Source organism: Ambystoma mexicanum, chromosome 9 (assembly GCF_040938575.1).
Source record: "Ambystoma mexicanum isolate Mex_15411 chromosome 9, UKY_AmexF1_1, whole genome shotgun sequence".
Lineage (NCBI taxonomy): Eukaryota > Metazoa > Chordata > Amphibia > Caudata > Ambystomatidae > Ambystoma > Ambystoma mexicanum.
The window spans coordinates 1,117,683,100-1,117,706,158 of NC_090931.1; the positions used below are offsets into that span (position 1 = coordinate 1,117,683,100).

Consider the following 23,059-nt stretch of genomic DNA (forward strand, 5'->3'; position numbering starts at 1 on the left):
TGTGTTGCAAGTAATTGAAGAGATGTGGTTATAAATTGAATGAAGGACAGTGCCAGAAAACTCACTGCTTCCTTTCACATCACTTTGGCTTTTCCTGCTGTGCTGAAATTACCGCAATTGCGAAGCCATGACAGAGTTTTCTGGCACTGTCCTTGATACAATTTATCTTAGGTTCCATCTCCCATTTACAGCCTCAGATGAAGAGTCGGTTTAGACTCGAAACACGTGTCAGGCTACTTTGCAAATAAATCCATCAGACATCTAACCACATCTCTCTTCAATTACTTGCAACACATGCCTATATTGCACTCTTGGGCGCAGTGCGACTGAGAATTGCCCGTGCTCTAATTGTTTCCACAACAGTGGGTTGTACTTGGCAGTACTCCCACACCTCTCCGGGACCTGCAGCCTATGTGCACTCTTAATATTTATTGATACAAGCGCTGTGGTTTTGTGACTTTCTGCCAAACCTGAGTTTTAAACTTTATCCTTGCAGCCACTGGGAGCCAGTGCAGAAGACTTCAGTCCTGGGGAGATACGATCCCTGGGCTTGAGGCCAAAGACAAGTTTTGCAGTCCTGTTCTGGATAAGTTGCAGAGGGCGGGGAGTAGAAGCAGGCAGATTTAGAAAGAGGCTGTTACAATAGTCCAGCCTAGAGAGAACCAGAGCTCTGGAGACAGTGAGCTTCTGGGGGAAGAAAAAGAAAGGAAGAATACCTCTGAGGAGGTGCAGCTGGTAGTGTGACTTCTAGACGTCAGATGTGAGGAGAGAAGTAGTGTGTGGAGTCGAAGAGGACCCCAAGGTTTTTAGCTTTGCAGGTGTGAGCAGGGGGAGGGCCAAGAGAGGCCGGCTAGAGAGCTACAGGGAAGGAGGGGGCGGGCGAGCCAATGAGGAGAATCTCAGTCTTACTGGCATTAAGGCAGAGGTTATTGGCGGCAAACCACTACTGGATAGCAGACAGTCAGAGATGAGGGAAGGAGAGGAGGAGGCAGAGGGTAGCCTAAAGAGGAGCGGGGTGTCATCCGCATAGCACTGAAAGTTGGGGCAGAGAGCGGCGATGCAGTGGGCAAGGAGTGCCAGGTATTGGTTGAACAGCCAGGGAGAGAGATTAGACCCCTGGGGGACACCACAGGTAGAGAAAAAGATAAGAGGAAGGACCCAAGTTGGACCTGGGAGGGTCGGTCAGAGGAAAGAATTCACCCACGCCAGAGCCTGACCAGTGATCCCCAAGTTATCACGGAGACGGTTGAGCAGGATGGCATGGTTGACAGTGTCAAAGGCAGAAGAGAGATCAAGCAAGATCAGGATGCAAGGGGTGTTAGAGTCAAGGTTGGACAGCAGGTCTTCACGGATGTTCACGAGAGCAGTTTCCGTGCTTCTGGCAGGAGACACCAGGGCATGGTTTGTTCTTCCGGTCTGGCACCCTTGCATTGGCGCACCTTAATTCTTTGAAACAGCCACACTTGAGGATATGCCATCAGAATGGGGACGATATCTGGACGAAGGTGCAAAAATCTCACTAATTCAAATGCACAATAAACTGTTGGGATATTTTGTGCAACAAGATACGATATAGTGACACCAACAAAGTTATCTACCAGCCAAAACTGACCATGTTAGACCTCACTAAAATCAGCGTTTGAGTCATAGTATAATATCTTTTGTACAACAGGAAAAATACATGTGTAAGTTGCCAATTATTGCATGCATCAAAGTGTGCAGTTCGAAAAGAAAATGGTTCACATTCATGTACCTGGTTAATTTTCTCTGTTAACGGGTTAACTATAATGCTCCACATTCTCCAGAGGTGCTCCTTGTTTTCCAGCAGCTTAGCTCTCTGACCAAGAACACCAAGAACAGATTCACTAAAGGCCAGAGGAGATGTAGGGCCAGACAGAACACAGCTCACAAGGGTTTCCAAACAAATGAAGAACCTAGTAGTAAAGGAAAACATGAAGAATTAATAACAGATGTAACAAGTGGATAGAAACTGAAGAAGGAAATTTCAAATGTTAGCAAGCTACTTCCACAACCCTCTGTTGAAGGAAATGTACCTGGGTCCAACAAGGTAGACCAAAATCACTCCGGTTGGGTAATAACTGGTGCAGTCACACTGTGTTAGACTATACAACACTTATCTGCTTGTTATTAGATAACCCACCTTTTGGTATAGGTTTGTACTACACAAGTTGGTAGTGGGACTGAGCAGCCAGGCCTCTCTCAAGAAGGGTAAATGTGAGTTGTAGAGCTGTACAAATGAAATCTGTAAATACAAGTAGCCAAGTAACATAAGGGAGAATTCTCAGACATGTGCCAATTCCCTCCACCCTAGAGACCCCCCCCCAGCAACTTTGCTGGATTTTGAGGACTTCGATTTTTTTTTACCTGGAGAGAGGAGACCTTTTTTCCCCACGCGTGAATTTTAATGTGATTTTAACTCTGTTTCTTTTGGTTATGGAGCCGGACAAGCTCCATGGGCATCATCTTTTACATTGTGTCACACAACATTTTCAGTGCAGCAAAACATGGAAGTCTTCCAGATTTCCAAAAGGTTTAAATACCTTCTCCTGGATAAACTGTTTCCTAGAGCAGTAAAGTGAAATTGACTTTACTCACCATTGTAACTTTCTAGACCCAGTACACACTAACTTACAATAGAGTGCTGGAGGGTTACCTAGTATCCCCTTTGTCGAGCTTCTCATGTAACATTTTTATGTTAGCCTTTTCTCTTTGAATGGCTGGTGGCAGTGGTTCCGTTTTAACTACCATGGTGTGCATTTACCGCGGGCTGCGTTTGCAGCTGCAGTAAAGCACCCAAGGGTGCCATTTTTGTCAAAATGGCTCTGGTCTTCTTTCGCCGTTTCTTTGTGGAAAGGTCCTTGAGATTTACTGTGCGCGCCAAAACAGGTTGGTCTCATTGTTCTCTTTGGCGGGATTCACGACTGAAGCCCGCCTCTGGCTCCAGGGTGTCTGGGTAGGCAGGAAGTGAGGGAGGTGCCAGAAACTCCCTGTGCTTAGTCTCATAGGAGACCCAAATGCACTCTATGGTGATTGGCCGGCTGACTGTCTGGCAAGGACAGCCACCCTGCTGGGTCTGACAGCTAGGCTGGAATTAATGGGAGAGAACTGAATAAAAGGCGAGACCTTTGGCTTGGAAGACAGAGTCGACCACTGGACGAAGGAACCGAAGAAGAACTTTAAGAGGACGCCTGCTGCAACTCCTGCTAGTGTGCTGAAATTCCAAATTCGTATTGACAGGCGCCCCTGCAATGACGAAGTCTCCCTTTGAGTTGGTGGGACCAATCAACTCCAGAGTAAGCTACCTGGACATCCATCTCGGAGCTGGTTCAATTTCCACAGAGTTGCTGCTGGAAACCATATAGCCAGGGAGAGGAACACCAGTTTGTGTGCATTGCTTTCAAGTTGGCCAAGAGCTCCAGGAAGATCCTCCGGACTCCCAGGAAGCAGGACTGACCGAGCCTGAGCCCCACAGAGTGCGGGGCCCCAGAAGAAAGGAAAGTCCATCTCAACAGCCAGGAACCGCAGTGTTGCTATTTGTGGTAGACGCGAGGAGCTGAAACACTGAACAGCCACTGAAAGTGAAGTTTGCTGGTTGCTAGTTTTGACCGTCCCAGTGCATTAGTCCCCACAAGTCCTCCCTCTTGTCCCCACGACTGAGGCTCAGGAACAGGAGTCATCTGCTCCATCTTTTCTTCATTTCTAAGGTACTGTAAAAACTAAGTCAGAGAACTTACCTCTCACGGTAGAGTTGCTTGCATCTTCTACTACTCACAAGTCTAATCAGCTTGTGGCCCTACATTTGATTCTCCTTTTCATCAAAGACTCCCAAGACCTGGTGCAAAGACTTTTCTACCTACCAGAAGTGCATCATCCTACATAAGACTTGTGTCTAAAGACTTTGGCTTAGCCTATTGTACTGAATGACTCTTTGTGGAGGTGCTTAAGAATATTTGTGGTCTCTTGTATGTTCTAAATAATATTTTCCTTTGACTTATTACTATCTGATTATAAATGCAACAGTGATATATTAACGTCCCTAGCAATTGAAGTCACCCGAGGGTGTAGGTAGTGTCTGTGGGCAATCCCAAAAGGGTATCTACTGATTTAGTGATATTAAGAGTGTATTTCATGAACTGTATTTGAGTGTTACTGTTATATTGCTGCCTTCTGAAGAAGGCTTATTCTAACTGACTGAAATCTTTGTTTATGCAAGAAGCCTAGAGTGTAAGAGTTTATTTGAATACTTGTAACTGTAAAACTCTAACTCCACTACAGCTCACTGTGATCCCTCTTGAAATAAGCCTGGCTGCTCAACACGCTACCAAAACTCAAGTACAAGCTTATACCAAAGGTTGGGTTTCCTATACCTGTAGTCAGAGTTGTGTGTAGTGGTCCCAGAGGGTTCTGCAAACAAACTTTGCCTAACAACTCCCGGTGCTTAATCCCCTCGGTTACAGGAATGCACCCAAAGCCGATTGGCCGGCTGGCTGTCCTGGAGGGCAGCCACGCTGCTGTGCGATTGACAGCTAGGCTGGAATTAATAACAAAGTTACACGCCGTAATGACCATCTTACTCCTAGTCCATAGTCCCCTTTCCTCCATACTTTAGGGACATTCCGTCCAGTGGGACGGGACCGGAGCACTTTTGTAAAAAAAAGTAACAAATTCAAAAATGTGTCGTCCTCTTTACGTGGGGTACCGCACGCAACCATAACCCCGCCCTCCTTAGCTCCGCCCAGTGCATCGCCCTTCAGGCCTTTTCTATCAACAGGTCCGAGACCTTTAAGAAGTATCCTCTATTATTGCTTAGAGAGGACGGCGGGCGGGCGTATGAAAGGGGACTATGGACTAGGAGTAAGATGGTCACTACGGTGAGTAACTTTGGTATACTCCTACGTTCCGTCCCCTTTCCTCCATACTTTTGGAAGATTACCAAGCACTCCACACAGGAAAACGGGTGGATGGAATTCCCTTACTGGAAGAGGTTCCTAAGAATAGCCTGACCGAATTGAGCATCGTCTCTGGAGCTCAGGTCTAAGCAGTAATGCTTACAAAGAGCTGATGGGGAAGCCCACGTAGCTGCTTTGGCAAATTGTTTCCCAGGGAACATATTTCTGGAAGGCAACGGCAATTGCACAAGATGGGCATGAATTCCTTTTGGAGGCTGAAGGCCCTGAACGGTATATGCCTATAACATACAGGAAGTAATCCATCAGGAAATGGTTGCTTTCGAGGCCGGCTTTCCTTTTGGATCTCCGAAAGGTCACAAAAAGCTGAGAAGAGCTCCTAAATTTAGATGTTCTGTCCAAATAAAACTCAAGAGCTCGTCTGACATCCAAATTGTGCAATACCTTCCGAGCATCTGAGGCCGGGTCTGGAAAAAAAGACGGGTAAAGAAATAGACTGGTTCAGATGAAAATCGGATACCACCTTTGGAAGGAAAGAAGGATTAGTCTGGAGGACAATCTTATCCTTATGAAAGGTGAGGAATGGATTTCTACAGACAAGGCCTGAAGCTCACTTACACGCCTTGCCGAAGTCACTGCAATCAGAAAAGCCATTTTCCACGAGAGAAACTTCAAGTCCACCGTAGCCATGGGCTCAAAAGGTTTATGGCATAAGGCTGTGAGGACCACATTAAATTCCCACTTAGGATGCGGGTTACATACAGGTGGATAAAGATGCAAAAGACCTGCAAAGTGCCATTCATTACAGGGTTTGTCAATAAAAAGTGCAAATGTCCGTGTACAGGTAAGCGGCAATAGCCGACAAATAAGTCCTACAAGCCAAGACATGTATGCCTGAAGTTGCCAGATGAGAAACGAAAGACCAGACCGTGTCAATCGTAGCATATCTGGGGCCCAGCTGCTTAACTAAACACAAGTGACAGACCAGAGCCACTTGCTCCTATACGGAGACCTTGTCGAAGGTTTTCTAGCCGCCTGGATAATAGGCATATTATCCGCGGACAAGTTGAAACTTTCTAAGGACTTGAACTATGGCACCAGGCCGCCAAGCTGAATGATTGTGGAGAGGGGCGCCACATCTGCCGATCGCTCTGGTGAAGCAAGTCGATAATCAGCAAGCGTGATCGGTGAGCACACTGACCGATGCTGAAGCTTCAAAAACCAGAATCTGGCTGGCCACCAAGGTGCTATGAACAGGAGAGTGCAATTCGTTGTGTTCCTGAGCTTGCACAGCGCCCAGTGAATCAGAGGAAGAGGCAGGAAGGCGTATGCCCTCATGTTGTGCCACAGAATCTCGAGAGCATCCCTCAGGGAAGAAGCTCAGAGTCAGTTCCTGGAAGCATGAAGAGGAGGTTTCCTGTTTGATGTTGCAAAGAAGTCCACTTCTGGAGTGCCCCAATGGCGAAAAAGGTCAGAGACTATCTCCGTGTTCAGTTCCCACTTGTAGCCGACCACCGCTCATTGGCTGAGAGAGTCCGCAGTCACATTCAGTTGGCCCGGAATGTGCACTGCCAGCAGCCAAACACTGCTGGATGGCCCATTCCCAAATCTGAACGGCTAGATCTACATGGGGAGGAGTCCGTCGTAATGGTCGTTTGAGTGGGCTCCTGAAAAGGAGCTCCCACAGACAGATTGCTGGAAGATGACCACCATAGGAGGTCTGGTATCATGTAGGGTGGAACCGGAATCATTTTGGTGTCCGGGTCCGCTGCCTGAAGCCAGGAACTCTGAAGAGCCATCTGCGTGAGTCGCATCTTGAGACGAGCAAGGGGAAGAGCAAGCACGCATGAGGCCATGAGGCCTAGAAGCCTCTGGAACCACCAGGCCGGCATGCTCTGACTGAATGAAAACCTGACACGTGTTCAACAGATCCGCCACCTTGTCCAGTGAGGTACACTCTGCAGTCGATCGTGTTCGAACGGAAACCCAGGAATATCAGGTCCCGAGAGATCGTCATGGAGGATTTCCGCCAGTTCACCGACAGCCCAAAGCAGAACAGAAGCTGGAGGAGAGACTGAAGGTTGCTAGAGGCTTTCACTGGACACGGACTGCTGTTAGGCAGAATCCTCCTGGGCAGTGCCCTTAGGGACCACTACAGGTAGTAGTACAATTTCACCTTTGTTACAAGCCTGCACTACACAGTTAGAGTGGTAGCAGTAGCGGAGCAGCCAGACTTATCTCAAGAGCCAATGAGCAGTAGTAGAGATTATACAAAGGACAATTACAGTGACTCAAGCAAACACTGACTCATGGTTTTTGGTTAAAAAGTAAAAGTACATTTATTTTAAACCATCTGTTCACAAAACACTTCACTTCTATTAAATTAAAACCCTATTTAAAATACACTAAACACAACCAATTCCCCTTGTGCAGCACAATTCAGGGTAAGTACCTTTGGATTTGACAGAACGGTGTTGTGAAACAAAGGCGTTACCGGGGGTCATTACACAACCACTTTTTGACAGTAATGACAGTTCGGTCTTACGAAAGAGAAGCGTACCCGCAAGCAGAAATGTTACCGTAGTCAAACCCACTTAGCACATGAATTAACACAAGAGAGTTGAGGATAAAAATCATAGGCAATACTTTTGTCAAGGCAGATCGAATCAAGAAACTTTCTAAAACGTAGATAAAAGTCAATAGGCCTGCGCCAGTGTCAATGGGACAGGGGTCCAGGTGTCGAAGATCACAAGTTTAGGACAGTTCACGATTCGAGATTGCCAGGAGTACTTGGATATTGTCAAAAGGGAAGCAAAAGTTATAAGCTGGAAGGTAGATGAGGACAAGCCTTTGGTGAAGAGAAAAGGGATTCACCCTAGTTCCTCGAAATCGGACACAGTACCTTATTCGTATGAAGAGCTGGTGCCACAGCAGTTGTTCCTGGTAGTTTCTGCAGACTCACGGTTCCTGAAGCTTTAGTCGTGGGGACAAGTAGGAAGTCTGGAGCGATCTGCACTACCCATGGATAAAGCCAGTATCAGCAAAAGCAACAGTGAATAAAAGGTGCGCTCCTTTAAAATAGGAGAGGCTCTTCAGGTGGCTATCCGGACCACTACCGCTGTGTGCAGCGATTTCGACCAAGAAGAGGTTCCTCTGCCTGTGGAAGGTGAGCTGGTTGATCCCACACGACTCAAGGGAAGACGACTCCGGACTGGATCTTATCTCGTCGTTTAAGGGTAGATAGCTCAGGACTGCAGCAGGGCTTCACTGGGACTCGGGAGTTGCAGCAGCCATCTTCTCCGCTTCTCTTCAGATCCTTACAGTTCCAGTGGCGAATCCGTCTTCCAGCTCAAGAGACCTGCCTTTTATGCCAAAATCCCCCATTCACACAGCCTGGCTGTCAATCACTCAGCAGGGTGGCTGTCCGGCCTGGACAACCACCTCAGCCAATCATGACAAATGTATGTTTATTCATTTATATTGCGCGCCAGACCCGAAGGTATGAGGGCGCACGAACAGCAAGGTTATTGTCAGCTTGGTTAGTGCTGTACAATGGTTTACAGTGTGTACTTGCGACTTGGGTCTCCAAGGAGACCCTGTGCAGGGGCCACTACACCCCTCCCTCACATTCAGCCCACCTAGACACCCAGACGCCAAAGGAGGCCTTCTGGCCAGAAGCCCACCAAAGGCCGGCGAACAAAGGAGGCAAACCTGGTTTGCCACGCAAAGTAAAACACAAGAAGGACTCTAACAAAAAGAAATGGCGATAAAACCCAACCGGAGCCGAAAAAAGTATTTGGTCAAGCGGATTTAAGTTTGAGGCTAATATAATAGCCTAAAACAGTACCACGTTTATATAGTATAATTGCAGTAGAAAAGTTAGGGTAGATACCACTGCCACCAGCCAAGTCTTAGTGTTAAGAGAGCAAAATAAAGCTCAGAGGCACAGACAAAAAGGGATAGGAATTAACCCTTTCCAGTACTCCATGTAAAATGGGGTGTACTGGTCTGTAGTTTAAAGTGACTATATAAAGTTAATGGCAACTTTACCTGTTTCTGGGGGACATTAGTCAGCCCCAGAAAAATTGAGTCAGTGGGAAGTCCTGTGTTACTGCACTGAAGGTGCAGTGTAACGCACACAAAAAGGGGGCCCCTGGAGTGGTGTAGCTCCAGAGCCCAAGATCACACAAAAAGTAGAAATACACAAGGCAAAACACATGTAAGAGTGGGAAAAAAGGCTCACACTCTTACCAGGTGGAAAAAATAAACCCCAGAAATCCAGCAAAGCTGCTGAGGGACTCACTAGGTGAGGGGAATTAGCCATAAATGAGAATTCTCCCTAACTGCGCAGAAGCTAGTCCAAATATGGATACACATGAATACCCTGTAGCTGCAGAAAAGCCGCGATGACCGACATCTTCATGAAGACACGCAGCGCTGAGCTAAGACCAAAAGGGAGCACTCTGAATTGGAAGTGCTCCTCTCCCAGGGAGAACCGCAGATATTTCCGCTGCGGGCTCCATATCAGGATATGCATATACGCGTCCTGAAGGTCCACACGCTGAGCCAGTCGCCCTTCTGAAGAGAGGCCTTTATTTGGCAGGGCGTGATCATCTTGAATTTCTCTTGTGGAAGAGAAAGGTTGAACTGTGAAAGGTCTAGGATGGTGCGAAGGCCAGGCTGGTTGGGTTTGGGCACCATGAACAGACTAGAGTAAAAACCCTCCCCTCATTCCACTAGGGTAACGGGCTCCACTGCCTTGATATTTAGAAGCTTCTGGACCTCGGCTCGGAGGGAGGGCATCCCAGACTGCTGAAAGGGGACAATTGAAGTGTGGGGTATCGTGGAGGGGCAAGCGGAAGCCTGCCCGAGCGATGGACAAAACCCACTGGTCTTCAGTGATCGTTTGCCACGTCTCCAGATGAGACGAGATTCATCCAACCACCGAAGTCTCATGCGAGTGCCAAAAAATATCATTTTGCAGACTTTTCGGCAGAGAGACTACCTGTCCCTGAAGAGGAGGCTGAAGACAGAAAAATGGACCCCGTTGCGGGCTCCGACAGGAGCTACCTTTCGGAGGATCAGCTCTGTGTGAACTATGGCCCTGGAACCTCTGAAGCCTGAGGAGGACCGAGACTGGGATCCAGATCTCTGAGCTTTGACTGGCGCATCACAAGCACTGACAGACTTGGCAGTTTGCGTGCTCGTCTTAGTCTCTGTAAGCTTGTCATCCGTTGAAGACTAAAACAACTCTTTGCCGTCAAAGGGCAGGTCCAGAACTTTATCTTGGACCTCCTTCGAAAACTTCGTTGCATGAAGCCAAGCTTGACGAGAGGTGTCCACCCCCAACATGAGGTGTCGACATGGTGTGTATCAGCCTCCAGCATGTCCTGCGCCCAATACCCTGGCGTTTGACATACCGCCTTTAAAGTCTTCCAGCCTGACCCCAGGAATGAACTCCTGGAAGTCTGCCAAATCCCTCCAGTTTCATATTCGCCGCCGCCAAAATTAGCTCCGCGTTAGCCTGACGCAATTGCAGCACTGAATTGGCAAAAACCTTCTTGGCCAAGGAATCGAGCAACTTGTCTTCCTTGGCCAGAACTTGAGCCGCGGCAGCAGAGGTGGCTTAGATTGCAGAGTGGCGGCCGCTACGACAGTTGAGAAAGGGAGCGGACATGCCGCCAAGGCTACTTCCTCGGAGGTGTGAAGCCTGTAACTGGCGTCAATTCTCATTGATATGTAGCCCAGTGTGGGGTTTATCCCAGACTTTGCGTGCCTCGGCTAGGACGTCCCTCTGTAGGACCAGGCCAGTGCGCTCCTGCAGAGACAAGGTGAGAACCCCCGAAAGCACCCTTTCCTGCGGAGCGGTTGCCTCAGCTACTGGTATGTCAAGGAGTGACATGTCCAGGACCCGGTCAAGGAATGCTCCGACAGAGCAGGGCTAGTCCTCACTATCCTGATCTGCCTGAGGGTTGTCCAGTACATCAGGATCCACCGGTTGCAATGCGACCGGCGTCAAATTGATGTCTCGCTCTGCTGCAGTCTTGTCAACCAGTGACAAAGGAGGCAGAGGTGGAGGCAGGCCAGGAAGGTAGAGGTGGTACCGCTGCCAGGGCAACAGGTGCCGTGACTGGAACTGGCGTGGCAGGATGCGGCACCGGAAGGCAGATCTCCCTAAAAAGACCTTTAAAGTACTCCCTCATGGGATCAGTGTTCGTAAGACTCTGAAACTACCCAAAAAAGGCATCCTCTGCCGAAACTTTAGGCACTGGAATGGGCAGAGGTCACTCATATGGGACATATCCCCACGAACATTGTGAGGAAAGATGCCAAGAGGGCCCACCACCGACCGGGTCTACATAGACCAATGGGGGAGAAGTAGGAGGAAGAGAGACCGTATGCCAGTGGTATTCAAACTGTGGGGCACGACCCAGCAGGAGTCCCTGCGCCCCGCCCCCCCCCGCGACCTCAGCATGAAATATAAAACAAAAAGATTTTTTTTTTTAAAGATTAAGAAATGGCCAGGGGTGGCTCACATGGTCGGGCTGAAGCATGAAACTGCCTCAGGCAACAATGAAAAAGTGGCCTGCAGTTGTAAATGGATCTTCATTCCTTTAGTCACAGACTGGGCCTCATTACAACTATGGTGGTACGGTAACAACGGTGCCGGTAAGCTACCAGCACTGTTGCTACCGTACCGCCATAGTAAGACTTGTGCTCGCGGGTGCCTGGCAGGCCGTGCGGCACCCACGAGCACAGCTTGTCAGATGCACCGGCACCGTTGTTAACGGTCCCGGTGCATCCCAGCTCCCCATTCCCATTGAGCCCTATGGGGCTCAAATGGGAATCTACCGGAACCGGCACCCGCAAAAGGACAATTATCAGGTCCGCCTAACTCGGCATGACCCGGTAATTGCTCATTCGCGGGTGCCGGACCCAGATGCAACTACCGCCAGGGTTGTAATGAGGCCCACTGTTTCAATAGTACCCCAAGGGGGTACTTTGTGTTAAAATGTAAGTAAATTGTGATATATTCAGCAACAATGGTCAAAATTACTAACTGCATAGTTAAGTAACTCAACAAACTAGTTCACATTGGCCAAATGGTGGGCCATTTTGACTGGCCCACACTAGCATTTTACATTTTTGGTACAGGCATTGCCCGATAGGCCAGTCCGAGCCCGGCAGCTCAATCATAATGGCGAGGGGGCACCCACCCAGTGGCCCCTCACCCATTTTGGAGGAGCTAAGGAGCCAGCCCAGTGAAACTGAGCCCTCTCTCAGCTGCTTTTTCCAGCTGGAGTGCTCCTGGGCTGGCTAAACTGTCAAAGGGAAACATTGTTTCCCTTTGACAGTTTAGTTCCCCAGCCACACATGCTCACTGAGCCATTGTTACGCTCACCTGGTATCCACAGGGATGACACCCAGCCGGGTTACTTGCTGGTATGCTTCTCAGCTTTGCCCTGATGTGGTCTGCGGGGAAGGTTCTGCCTTGTGGTAGAATTAGGCGTGCTCTCCGTCCGGCCTTCTTTGCAGGGGCACGTTGTCTTTCATGGGCGAGTGCGGTCCAGTTAATTCACAGACGCCGGCCCGTTTGATATTGTTCAGGTAGGTCTTATTGCTGTTCTTTAGTTTTGTTGCTATCCTGCATGCCTTTCTTTGTTTAAAATGTCTCTTTTCTCCCTTAGGTATGCAGAGCTTCAGCGCGGCAAACTGGCTTGGTTGAGCCCCGCTGGTAAATGATGGCGCATTAAGAGCGCTATGATGCGGTAAGTAAGCGCTATGCGCAGCGATGCAAAGTCTTGCCTTTGCTAACCTGTGTTTTCCTTCCTTGTAGGTCGCGGTGTTCTTCAGCGCGAGTGGAATGTCCGGAGTGGTGCCAGCTGAGAGGCGACCAGCCAGGTAAGCCTTTTGAGCAGTTCGTAATTTGTAAATGTCTCTACTGCTTTCTTCAATGTTGCCTCTATCTTCCTCTTTCAGGTCATTCTGTCCGGGTGGCGTGCAGATTCGAGGAAGCTGTTCTCAGTAGCTGCGAGTGTTTGAAGATGAAGACTGCAGGTAAGATGCTGCTGCTAATGATGTTCCTTTCGTCTCCTTGCAGGTTCTGCTTCTCCGAGGTTCAAGGGAATAGCTGGACACGGTGAGCGTCACGTTGCAAGCTGCAAAGTAACGCGAAGCGTGTTGTCTTGCTCGGGTGTGGTTTAAATAGCCCCAACAAAATAGTCCAGGTAAAGTAGTCCCTAGGCTACGACACCCAAAACACTAGACTGCATAGCTTGGTTCTTAGGAACCAAGCTATGTGGATGCCTCCATGTTGGCTGACAATACAATACAGTAGTTCCCAAGCACATTGTTTTTCATGGTATATGAGCCTGGCCCCATGAGGGCTTTTGAAGAGGATGCCAGGCTCTAGACGTCAGAGTCCTGACTCCACCTGGCCAATGGATTTGCCAGAGAGGGTTTTGGGCGAGGGTCGTGACAGCCATTCAAGTGCTGGGGAGTTTCGCTTTGCCAGCATTGCATAGCTCATTGGAAATGCTGGCTGGGGCACTGCCTGTCTGTCCGAGGGGGAGCTCCTTCGCCTCCTCGCACATACGGACAGAGCAGCCTGGAGCAGGGCGTTTCAGCACCCACACGCAGGCCAATGCAGAAGGTACGTTTATGTTCATTGTTTTTATTTAAGCATGTGTATGAATGCGTGTATGCTTATGTTATGTTGTGAGTGTATGGTGATGGATGCTCGTGTGAATGATATCAGCGCCTTGCATACACACATAATCATGTTGTTTGTGTTAGGCCCAGGGGACACGGATGGTATCTTTTTACTAGACATCTATGATGGATGTCCAGTAAAAATGTCATGCCTGCCCCCTGAGCCCCCCAGCACCAATTGCAAACTGTTTGGATATTTACCCATTTTTTTGTTAAAAGTATGCTCTAAAATGCAACATTTTAACCCATTATTTAAAAAAAATTCACAGGGACTATGGTGGGAGCACAATGGGCAGGAACCATGGGATAGTGGTGGGAGCAGAGCGGGTAGAGCCCAAGTTGTGTGATGGGGTGGCGGAGAGACCAGGGACTGGGTAGGAGTGGGATGAGGGAGCCCAGCGACTGATGGGAGCAGGTGACGGCGCGCAATATATACTGTTCATTTGATATTTTTGAGGGGTCCCGACCTTGCCAAATTTTGCTCAGAGGGGCCCCGGCCAAAAAACTTTGAAGACCACCGCCGTATGCAGTAGTGGCATCCGAGAGCACCAGTCATAAGAGGGGCAGAACGGATTCTCACTGTCCTGTGGACAATGTTGTCCACCAAAAAGAAGGTGCCCAGCACCTGCCGTCGATAGCGTGGGTGTGAGGGAAGAATCCAAAATGGCCGCCATAGACCACGCCGAAAGGAATGCCATTTTGTGAGCATCTGAGGAGAACTGCGTCACATGTGTGGATGAGGCAGGAAACTCCAGACTGGTCAGGGGACTTGAACAAAACTTTAGCCTTGACACAAGGATCCTCGGCAGAGGTACTATGGGGCCTGGGATGTTTACTTGACATCCTGTCGTGACCCTTTTAATTAGCCTCCAAGAGAGGAACCTCCCAGTGCCCCCTCAACAGAACTAGCATCACCGCGAGCGCGGGAATGTTGAGGAATCCACCTCACAGACAAGACCTTAGCGGGTCTCAATTGTCGGTACATACCTTAGCCTTGATGAGGAACCTCGGAACGGAGTCCGGTCTGTATAGCTCCCCGGAGAGGTGCCTCGAACCATGGTTCGGTAAAGAAAGCCTCAGCGAAGGACTCTGGCCGCACCCCGGTTTCTGTATGGGAAGCTCCAGACAAGGAGACCTCAGCGCGAACTCCAATACCCAAAGCCTCAGCACGACTGGGCTGGCTATTAGCACCTGGTTGGCAAACCTTGGATCGTGATCCAGTGTGGGCAAGCCCCTCGCGGGAACCCTCGAGAAAACCCTAGTAAGCCTATTAGGCCTGCGAGGCACCTCAGGGAAAACCCTGGTAGCAGAGCTCTTGAAGCCACTCCTGGACCTGGAGGACCCCAGGAAGGAGTCCCCCGGCCAGGGTGCCTTAAAAAGTAAGGCACTTACCGGGCGTCTCTCTTCGAAGAGTTGAAAATGCAGTGGAGGAACTCGCTGGAAGAGAAAAGGTAGTCTCTTTACTATTCTTGGAACATAGTTCACACAAGAAAAGGTATTTAAACCTTATGAGAAATCTAAAGGATTTCTCTGACACTGCACTGAAGGTGCCGTGTGTCACCATACAAAAAGTAGATCCCTATGGAGTTTGTCAGACTCCATAAACAAAGCAGACACATAATCCAAATCGGGTCAAAACACATGAGTGAGAAAAAGGGCTCACTCACTCCAGGGTTACAATTAAAAAGTACTAAATTCTAGCAAAAGTACTGGGGGTCTCCAAGGTTACAGGGAATTGGCACACAAATGATAATTCTCCCGAACAGGTGTGTGCGCAAAACGACATTGTCTTTGTGAATCGTGACAAATGGGTCATGAACTGAAAGCCTTTAACACCTTCCATAAAGGCTTTAATTACAGAAATTTTCCACAATGAAACCTTGCTCTGGGAAGTGGTGTATGCCGAAAGCGTGGCCAAGTGTACTTTAAGAGAATTGAAGTCCTGGATCTAACAGGTGGGTTAGGTAAAGGACGATATCTTTAGGTGAGCAATCAATAGGTGTTACGCTCACCTGGTATCCACAGGGACGCCACCCAGCCCCGGCTGGATGATTTGCACACTCGAACCCTCTCCCGGTCCCTTGGTAAGGCGTCTGGTTAAAGATGGGCAGGCAGATCTCTTGATCCTGATCTTGGGCATGCACGATCTACGACTTGTACCAGACGACTACGATTCGTGAGCTGCTGGTCCAGGGACCAACTGGTCCAAATCCCGAAGAAAATCGGTGCTGGGAACCCTGAAATCGGGAACTGGCGCGGCCGTTCCCCGGAGCCTGCGCGCCAAAACCTCGGCGCGGATGGTCCCGGCCCCTCGGAGCCGTAGCGACCTGCCGCCTTGCGGGGTCCCGAGGGCCACCGAGCGGAGACCAGGAACGGGCCACTGTATTATTGGGGTCGCGCGACCACTGGAGCTAAAGCCTTCCGCTTACCGGATCCACACGCGGCATAGGCCCTCATCCCGCGTCGGCCCTCAATCTGCAGTCTACAAATCGAGCAGCAACCACCCGCACCACGTAGAGGACGACCTGCTCCTGCCGGGTGACATGGCGGGACCCCACCTGCAACCTTACCGGCACCCGGCGGGACCCGGACCCCTGGCGGCCTGGCCGCCACCCGCCTGGATCCTCCTCGAACTTGAGTTGCGTCGGCCGGCCTCTGCCTTCGAGGCCTGGATCCCCTGAGGGCCGCACCTCGAGGACCCTGCCCGTGGAAGCGAGCGGCACTACCGGCGCCCCCTCCTCTCTCCGAGGCCACATCACAGCCACAATGACTAAAGGGACTGGCAAAAAACAGAGCTCCATAAACATGTTTACGAAGGCATCGGTCGTCCCTGCCGAGGCGGCCGCCAAGCAGACCCGCTCATCCACCGCTGCCTTAGAATCTCAGAACATGGACTTTATCCGTGAGAGGTTCACCACGCTTCACTCGAAGCTCGATTATATGAATGGCACCATCTCCTCCATCAGGGCCCACATGGAGAGGACCGACGGCCGAGTTCGGGAGGTTGAAGCCAGGATGGGCTCTGCCGAGGATGGCCTGGGGGCACTGCGGTCGGAGGTCGCGGCTCTATCTAACCGCGTCCTTGAGGTGGAAAAGAAAAACGAAGACCTGGAATCGCGCTCGAGGCGCAACAACCTTCGTATCATTGGGGTCCCTGAGAGTGGCATCGGAGAACCGATGGAAGAATTTGTTGAATGTACGCTATTGTCGTTACTGGACTCACCGAAGCTGTCCCCGCAGTTTGCCGTAGAGCGGGCACACCGGGCTCTGGCGCCTAAACCCAAGCCGGGTGCACCCCCGCGACCCATCATAGCCCGGGTCCTTAACTTCCGTGACCGAGATGTCCTCCTTAGAGCCGCAAGACTTAAAGGCGAACTTTTACTAGACGGAGCAAGGATACATCTATACCCGGACTTCTCGGTGGCTGTCCAGCGGGAACGCAAGACTTTCCTGGCAGTGAAAAGGAGGCTCAGGGATCACAGAGTCAAATACTCCATGTTATACCCCGCTAAGCTACAATCAGGTATCGTTCTTCACGATTCCAGAGGAGGCCTCCAGATTTATTGACGATCATTTTCCAGGGTGACCCTCCCTCCCCAGCCATCCCGCTACGACCACTCGGAACGCCCGTGGGGGGGGGGTGCCGACACAGGCTCTTCCCCCGACGCCAAGAATGTACTACATCTATACTTAACATCTGTCTGATTAACCTGCATAGCTGTGCCAAGGTAAATTGTGCCGATTATAGCTGTTCAAGTAACGTCCATAGCATCACTGTAAGCACCATGTTTTAGCTTGATCTGCCACAGGCCCGGAGTGGCGTCATCGGTCCGGCCCACATACCCCCCCCCACCCCCCCAGGCGTTGATGCCACTGTTTTGGATTTGGTGAAGGGGTTTTGGGGTTGTCATTCCTCATGTTCGGGGAGGGATGTGGGTGGGGGAGGGGGGTGATGGGGGTTTTGTTATAAAAAAGTTTAGCTTTGGCAGAGTGTGCGGTAGGCAGGGCAAAACAATGTTGATGGGGCTACAGGGCTGCAGCATTGGCCCACTGGACATTATCCCGGCGATATGAGGGCCACCCCTCCCTTGGCGGAGGACAATCTAACATTTACAAGCTGGATTGTTAGGGGACTGGGCAACTTTAAAAAAATGACAGATACAACTACACGTGGAGCGTCATGGGTCCAAGATCCTGTATTTACAAGAGACACATGCGCAATCCGAACATTGTTTGAGATTTGCTAGGACCTGGGGCCCCCAGAGATACTACACCAACTTCTCTACTCAAAGTCGGGGGGTCATGACTATCATCCATAAGAGCCTTAAATTTACAATCATCTCCTCACAAATAGACCCACAAGGCAGATATGTGCTTCTCCACGCAATACTCCAAAATAGGGAGGTGATCCTCCTTAACATCTATGGCCCTAACACGGATGACCCGGAGTTCTTCACACACCTCACATCTCTCCTTGAAGGCTTCCCTTTGGTCCCTATCCTATGGGGGGGACTTCAACACCATTTTTGATATAGACCTTGACAGATCTGGGTCCAGGCCTCGCCAACTCACCAGGGCAGCCTATGCTGCACTATCATCCCTCCCCCACATCGCGGCCGTGGACGCTTGGCGACCGATTTACCCTGATTCCCGTGTCTACTCCTTCTACTCTTCAGTCCACGACTCCTATTCTCGAATAGACAGGTGGGTGGTCTCCTATGCATTGATTAAAAATGTGGTACAACTAACGATCCTCCCTAGGACCCTATCTGACCACTCCCCGGTGACCATCACCATGGACTGGGGATCGGGTGGAGACCGTGCTAGACGATGGAGGATGAAACCTCATTCTCTTCTTGACCCTCTGTTTAGATCGGAACTCGAGGTAGCCATCGAGGAGTACTTCGAAATGAACAGGGACTCGGTATCTTCCCAGGCCACACTATGGGAGGCCTTTAAAGCGTACATTAGGGGCATAGCAATATCTAAAGAGAGTGGTATACTTAAAACAATGCGAAGGGAGATCACAATCAGCGAAACTAAACTATCAACCCTGGAAGCCCAGTGCTCGCGGTCCTCAACCCCTGCGACCCTCGCGGCCTTGGGAGTAGAGCTGGACGCGTTTCGATCCCTAGCGGAACAGGAACAAAAATTCCTCGATAGCCCCGGCCTAGCGAGGAGATATGGAGAGGGCGGGCGCCCGGGCCGCTTCCTCGCTAGACTCGTCCGACATGAACTGGGTGCCCCACATATACCTGGGATTGTCAGATCAGATGGCTCCCTGGCTACCACGTCACAGGACATCAACTCGGAGTTCTTTGCTTTTTATGAAGCTCTATACTCCAATTCGGACGAGGCTACGGAGACAGAGGTGGACTCCTATCTTACGGCTCTCCCCCTAACGGTCCTCTCTCCCGGGACCGCTGATTCCCTTGATTCTCCACTCACCACTGAAGAGTTCGCGGAAGCCATTGACTCTCTCTCCTCGGGGAAGGCCCCGGGGTCTGATGGAATCCCGGTCGAATTCTATAAATGCTATAAGACCCTCTTACTCCCTCACTTACAGGCTCTTTGGGAGGAATCGGTGGAGGCAGGCACACTCCCCCCATCACTCCGGGAAGCCACAATTACCGTACTACTTAAACCTGGTAAACCCGCCACCCAGTGCAGCTCATATCGTCCACTCTCCCTCAAACTGTGACACAAAAATGTTTGCCAAAATGTTAGCGACCAGACTTGTTCCCTGTATGCCATCCATTATACACCCGGATCAGGCGGGGTTCATTCCAGGCCGATCCACCGCTATGAACATCAGACGGCTCTTTAATATAATCAGCAGAATCAGCCCCAGCGTCCAGGCGGTCGCTGCGACCCTCGACATGCAGAAGGCATTCGACTGTCTCTTGGAGGTACCTCTGGCGGGTGCTCGGACAATGCAAATTCGGGCCGGTGTTTCGTTCCTGGGTCAGGTTGCTCTACTCGGAACCGGTGGCCAGTGTCCGCACCGAGGACAGATGCTCCCCACTCTTCGACATTGCCAGAGGAACGAGGCAAGGCTGCCCGTTCTCCCCCCTGATCTTCGCTTTAGCGATAGAACCCTTCGCCGACATGCTCAGACAACTTCACTCACACAGAGGGCTCCACTCGGCGGGTCAAGCCGATATTATATCGCTCTACGCTGATGATGCACTCCTTTTTGTATGGTCCCCCTCCACTAATTTACCCCCGATACTGAAAGATGTGATCTACTTCGGGTACATCTCAGGCCTCAAGGTGAACTGCTCAAAATCTATGCTCTTTCCGCTCACGGAACACACCCTCCCCCCTCCTGATACGATGGTATTCCTGTGGGCGCCGATGAAGTTCACTTACTTGGGGATTGTAATAACCCGTCAACCTGAGACTACCCTAGAGGAGAACTACCAAAACTACCTAGCGCAGCTGGCAACTAAGTTCCCGACATGGAGTAAATTGCCGATCTCTCTGGCGGGTAGAATAGGACTACTAAAAATGATAGTACTACCCCAACTACTATACAGGTTCATTAATGTCCCCCTGTGGCCGGGCAAGGGTTTCTTTCAAGCATTGACACGTAGTACCAACTCTTTCCTGTGGCACTCGGGTGCGGTCAGGCTTAAGCTCGGGACCCTATCCACCCCGATGCCTGATGGCGGCTTTGGGGCTCCCGATTTCCTTAAGTACTGGTTGGTCTCCCAAATCCAACACACCTTACTGGTTCAACACAACTGACCCTCCTCCACATGTCAGACGAGAGACTTCTCGGTCAGCGACCGAGATATCCATTCCCTGGTGATACAACCCATTCCCCTCGCACGGGATTCATTGGACCCTGTGGCCTGCACCTCCCTGGCGCTGTTGAAAATGTGGAGACCATTAGAAACTCCTCACCCATTTCATGGTAATCTCCCACTGTGGAACTTTCTCCCCGGGATCCCACGAGTCCCGCCGCCGACTGCACGCAGATCGGCTGAGGCGCGATACGAGCTGCTGCGCGACGTATTCGTGCAGGGTAGCTTTGTGGAATGGCCCGAACTACCGCTATCCTTGAGAAGTGGCCCAAGTGCATGGCTTCAGTATTCAGCCCTACGTAAAACCCTTAAGAGAAACTACACCATGTTCCCCGCAATGCCACCAGAGGACCCTGCTATCGAGGAACTAACTTCCCCCACACCCACTAGAGGGAAAATATCTAGGTTATACACAATGATGCAATCCAGAGCCACTCCGAAATTTACTGGACTAAGGCGGGCATGGGAAGGGGACCTCAGGGTGGAGGTGACGGACGAGCGCTGGTCCCACATGTGCGCCCAAATACACCAGGTATCTTTCAATTCCCGGTTCAAATTGATTCAATTAAAAGGTGCTACACAGATTTCATTATACTCCGAGCAGATTGCACCGAATGTTTAAAGATCACTCTCCGAGATGCCCCAGGTGTGGACAAGATGGCGCCGAGTACATACACATGATCTGGGATTGCCCCCGCCTCTCCCACTATTGGGTGAGGGTATTCTCAACGGTATCTGCTATGCTCGACTGTCCCAACGACCCCTCCCCAGTAAAGGGCCTGTTTCATGACTTTCCAGAGCTACCCCGACACTCCAGGAAACTAGCCGGCCTTTACATGCTCCTTGCGGTGCGGGCCATTCTGCTTCGCTGGCTTCGCCCCGCACCCCCCCACGCATGCGCAATGGCTCAACGCTCTCACATGGGCCTCAGACACTGAGGAGGCATGGTCCTGTCTACAACCAGTTCACTCGAGGCCTAGAAATGTCTGGACCCAGTTTCGTTCCTATATGTCAGACTTAAATGCGACACCTGATACAACTCACCCAACTACTTCACCCGCCCATGCGGGTGATTCACCCTGAGCCAAAGGTTATTTTATGTTGTCCTCGCACTGTATGCATCCTTGATGGAAACTGTTAATGTTAGATGCTCTGCTTGTATGCCTGCATTGACCCCCCTACTGTACCCACCTTGTGCTTACCCACTGTATTGTTCGTCTGTACTCTGCTGCCAAGCTGTTCAATAAAAAAAGGTTTAAAAAAAAGATGGGTCTGCAATACAGGAGAGCAGGATTCAATAGCAGATTGTCTTTATGTTTTCCCACCTCCCTTGGACTCAACTCCTTCCTCCCTCTTGGGCCCTCTCCTCACCTTAATATTGTAAAAGGTGGATTCTCCATCCTGCTCCTCGTGGCAGGGGCGCGTAATGTGGGGGGCGAGCAGCAACCAAGTTACTTCACTGGTGCAAGCCCCCCTCCTGTGGGAATCCAGGCCTGCTGCGACTCCGTAGGTTTGCTGCTTCACAGTCTTTATATACAGTTCTTATGTTCATCTTAGTTCGAATAATAATGTATTGCTCCTTTCCTTTTAGGTATGGAAAGGTATTTTGGTGTTGTCATGCAGTTTGAAGATGAGCATGGGCCGGTAGGCGACAGCGCAGTGTGCACAATGCTGACCGGTGAGTAATGCGCGAAGCGCGGCGCTGTTTCATCTTTTATATTGCTAACCTGTATCTTCTCTCCTTGCAGGTTGCGATGTTCCTCGCCGAGCGCAGTAATGTTCCAGCAATGATACTGACCAGGAGATGACTACCCAGGTAAGAATTGGGTGGCTTTCTTTATTTGGGAGGAAACGTGAGTAAACGCTTACTAATGCGGTCTTTCTTTCTCCTCTTTCCAGGTTATGGTATTCCAGGATGCATGCGGTGCCGGATTATGGCGTTTGTACCTTTCGGTGAGTGGAACTAAAGTCGGCGATGGATTGAAGACAGGATACTGTTCCAGGTAAATTTCGTAGTGTTCTCTCTCTCTGCAGGTCCTTGGTTTCAAGTAAGCTGGCATCAAAGAACTGGACACTGAGCGTTACGCTGCCCACAGCAGAAAAACGCAAAGTATGTTCTGCTGTTGGGTGTGGTTTAAATAGTCTCAGGTAAAGTAGTCCAGGTAAAATAGTCGCAGGCCTGCCACACACAAGACTAGACCGCATGGCACAGTTCCTTGTAACTGAGCTATGTGTGCGCCTCCATCTTGCCTGAACCCCCTCCGCCCCACAAGTTAAGTAGTCCCAAGTAAATACTCCCATTCTAATGTTGGTCTTCATGATGATTATGAGCCTGGCGCCAAAGGTGCCAGGACTGACTTCAAGAGAGTCTTGGATGAGGTTTTAAGACCTTTGACCTGGCCCTAACTGGAAGGCTGACTTGCCAGTGAGGGTCAGGTGCAAGGGTCATGACAATAGGATTGACGCTCTGGACATTACATCAGATAAGGCACTTCCATTTGCTGGTGTAGCAATGTCTGGTGGTAGGTTTCCGTGCCTCTCCGAGTACGTCCATGCATCTCTGAGGGAGCTGAAGGTGCCCCAACTATACCTCAGGAGCCAAGCGGCTAA

At 50.3% G+C, this 23,059-nt stretch overlaps 1 protein-coding gene across 2 annotated transcripts in view; it reads right to left on the bottom strand.

The window, feature by feature from the left end:
• RIF1 (replication timing regulatory factor 1) overlaps window positions 1-23,059 on the bottom strand; it is a 1,074,525-nt gene that overhangs the window by 805,506 nt on the left and 245,960 nt on the right. For both annotated transcript variants that reach the window (XM_069616488.1, XM_069616487.1), the window contains one exon: window positions 1,754-1,934. In XM_069616488.1, the coding sequence (XP_069472589.1) occupies window positions 1,754-1,934 (181 nt within the window). The remainder of the gene's footprint in view (window positions 1-1,753; window positions 1,935-23,059) is intronic.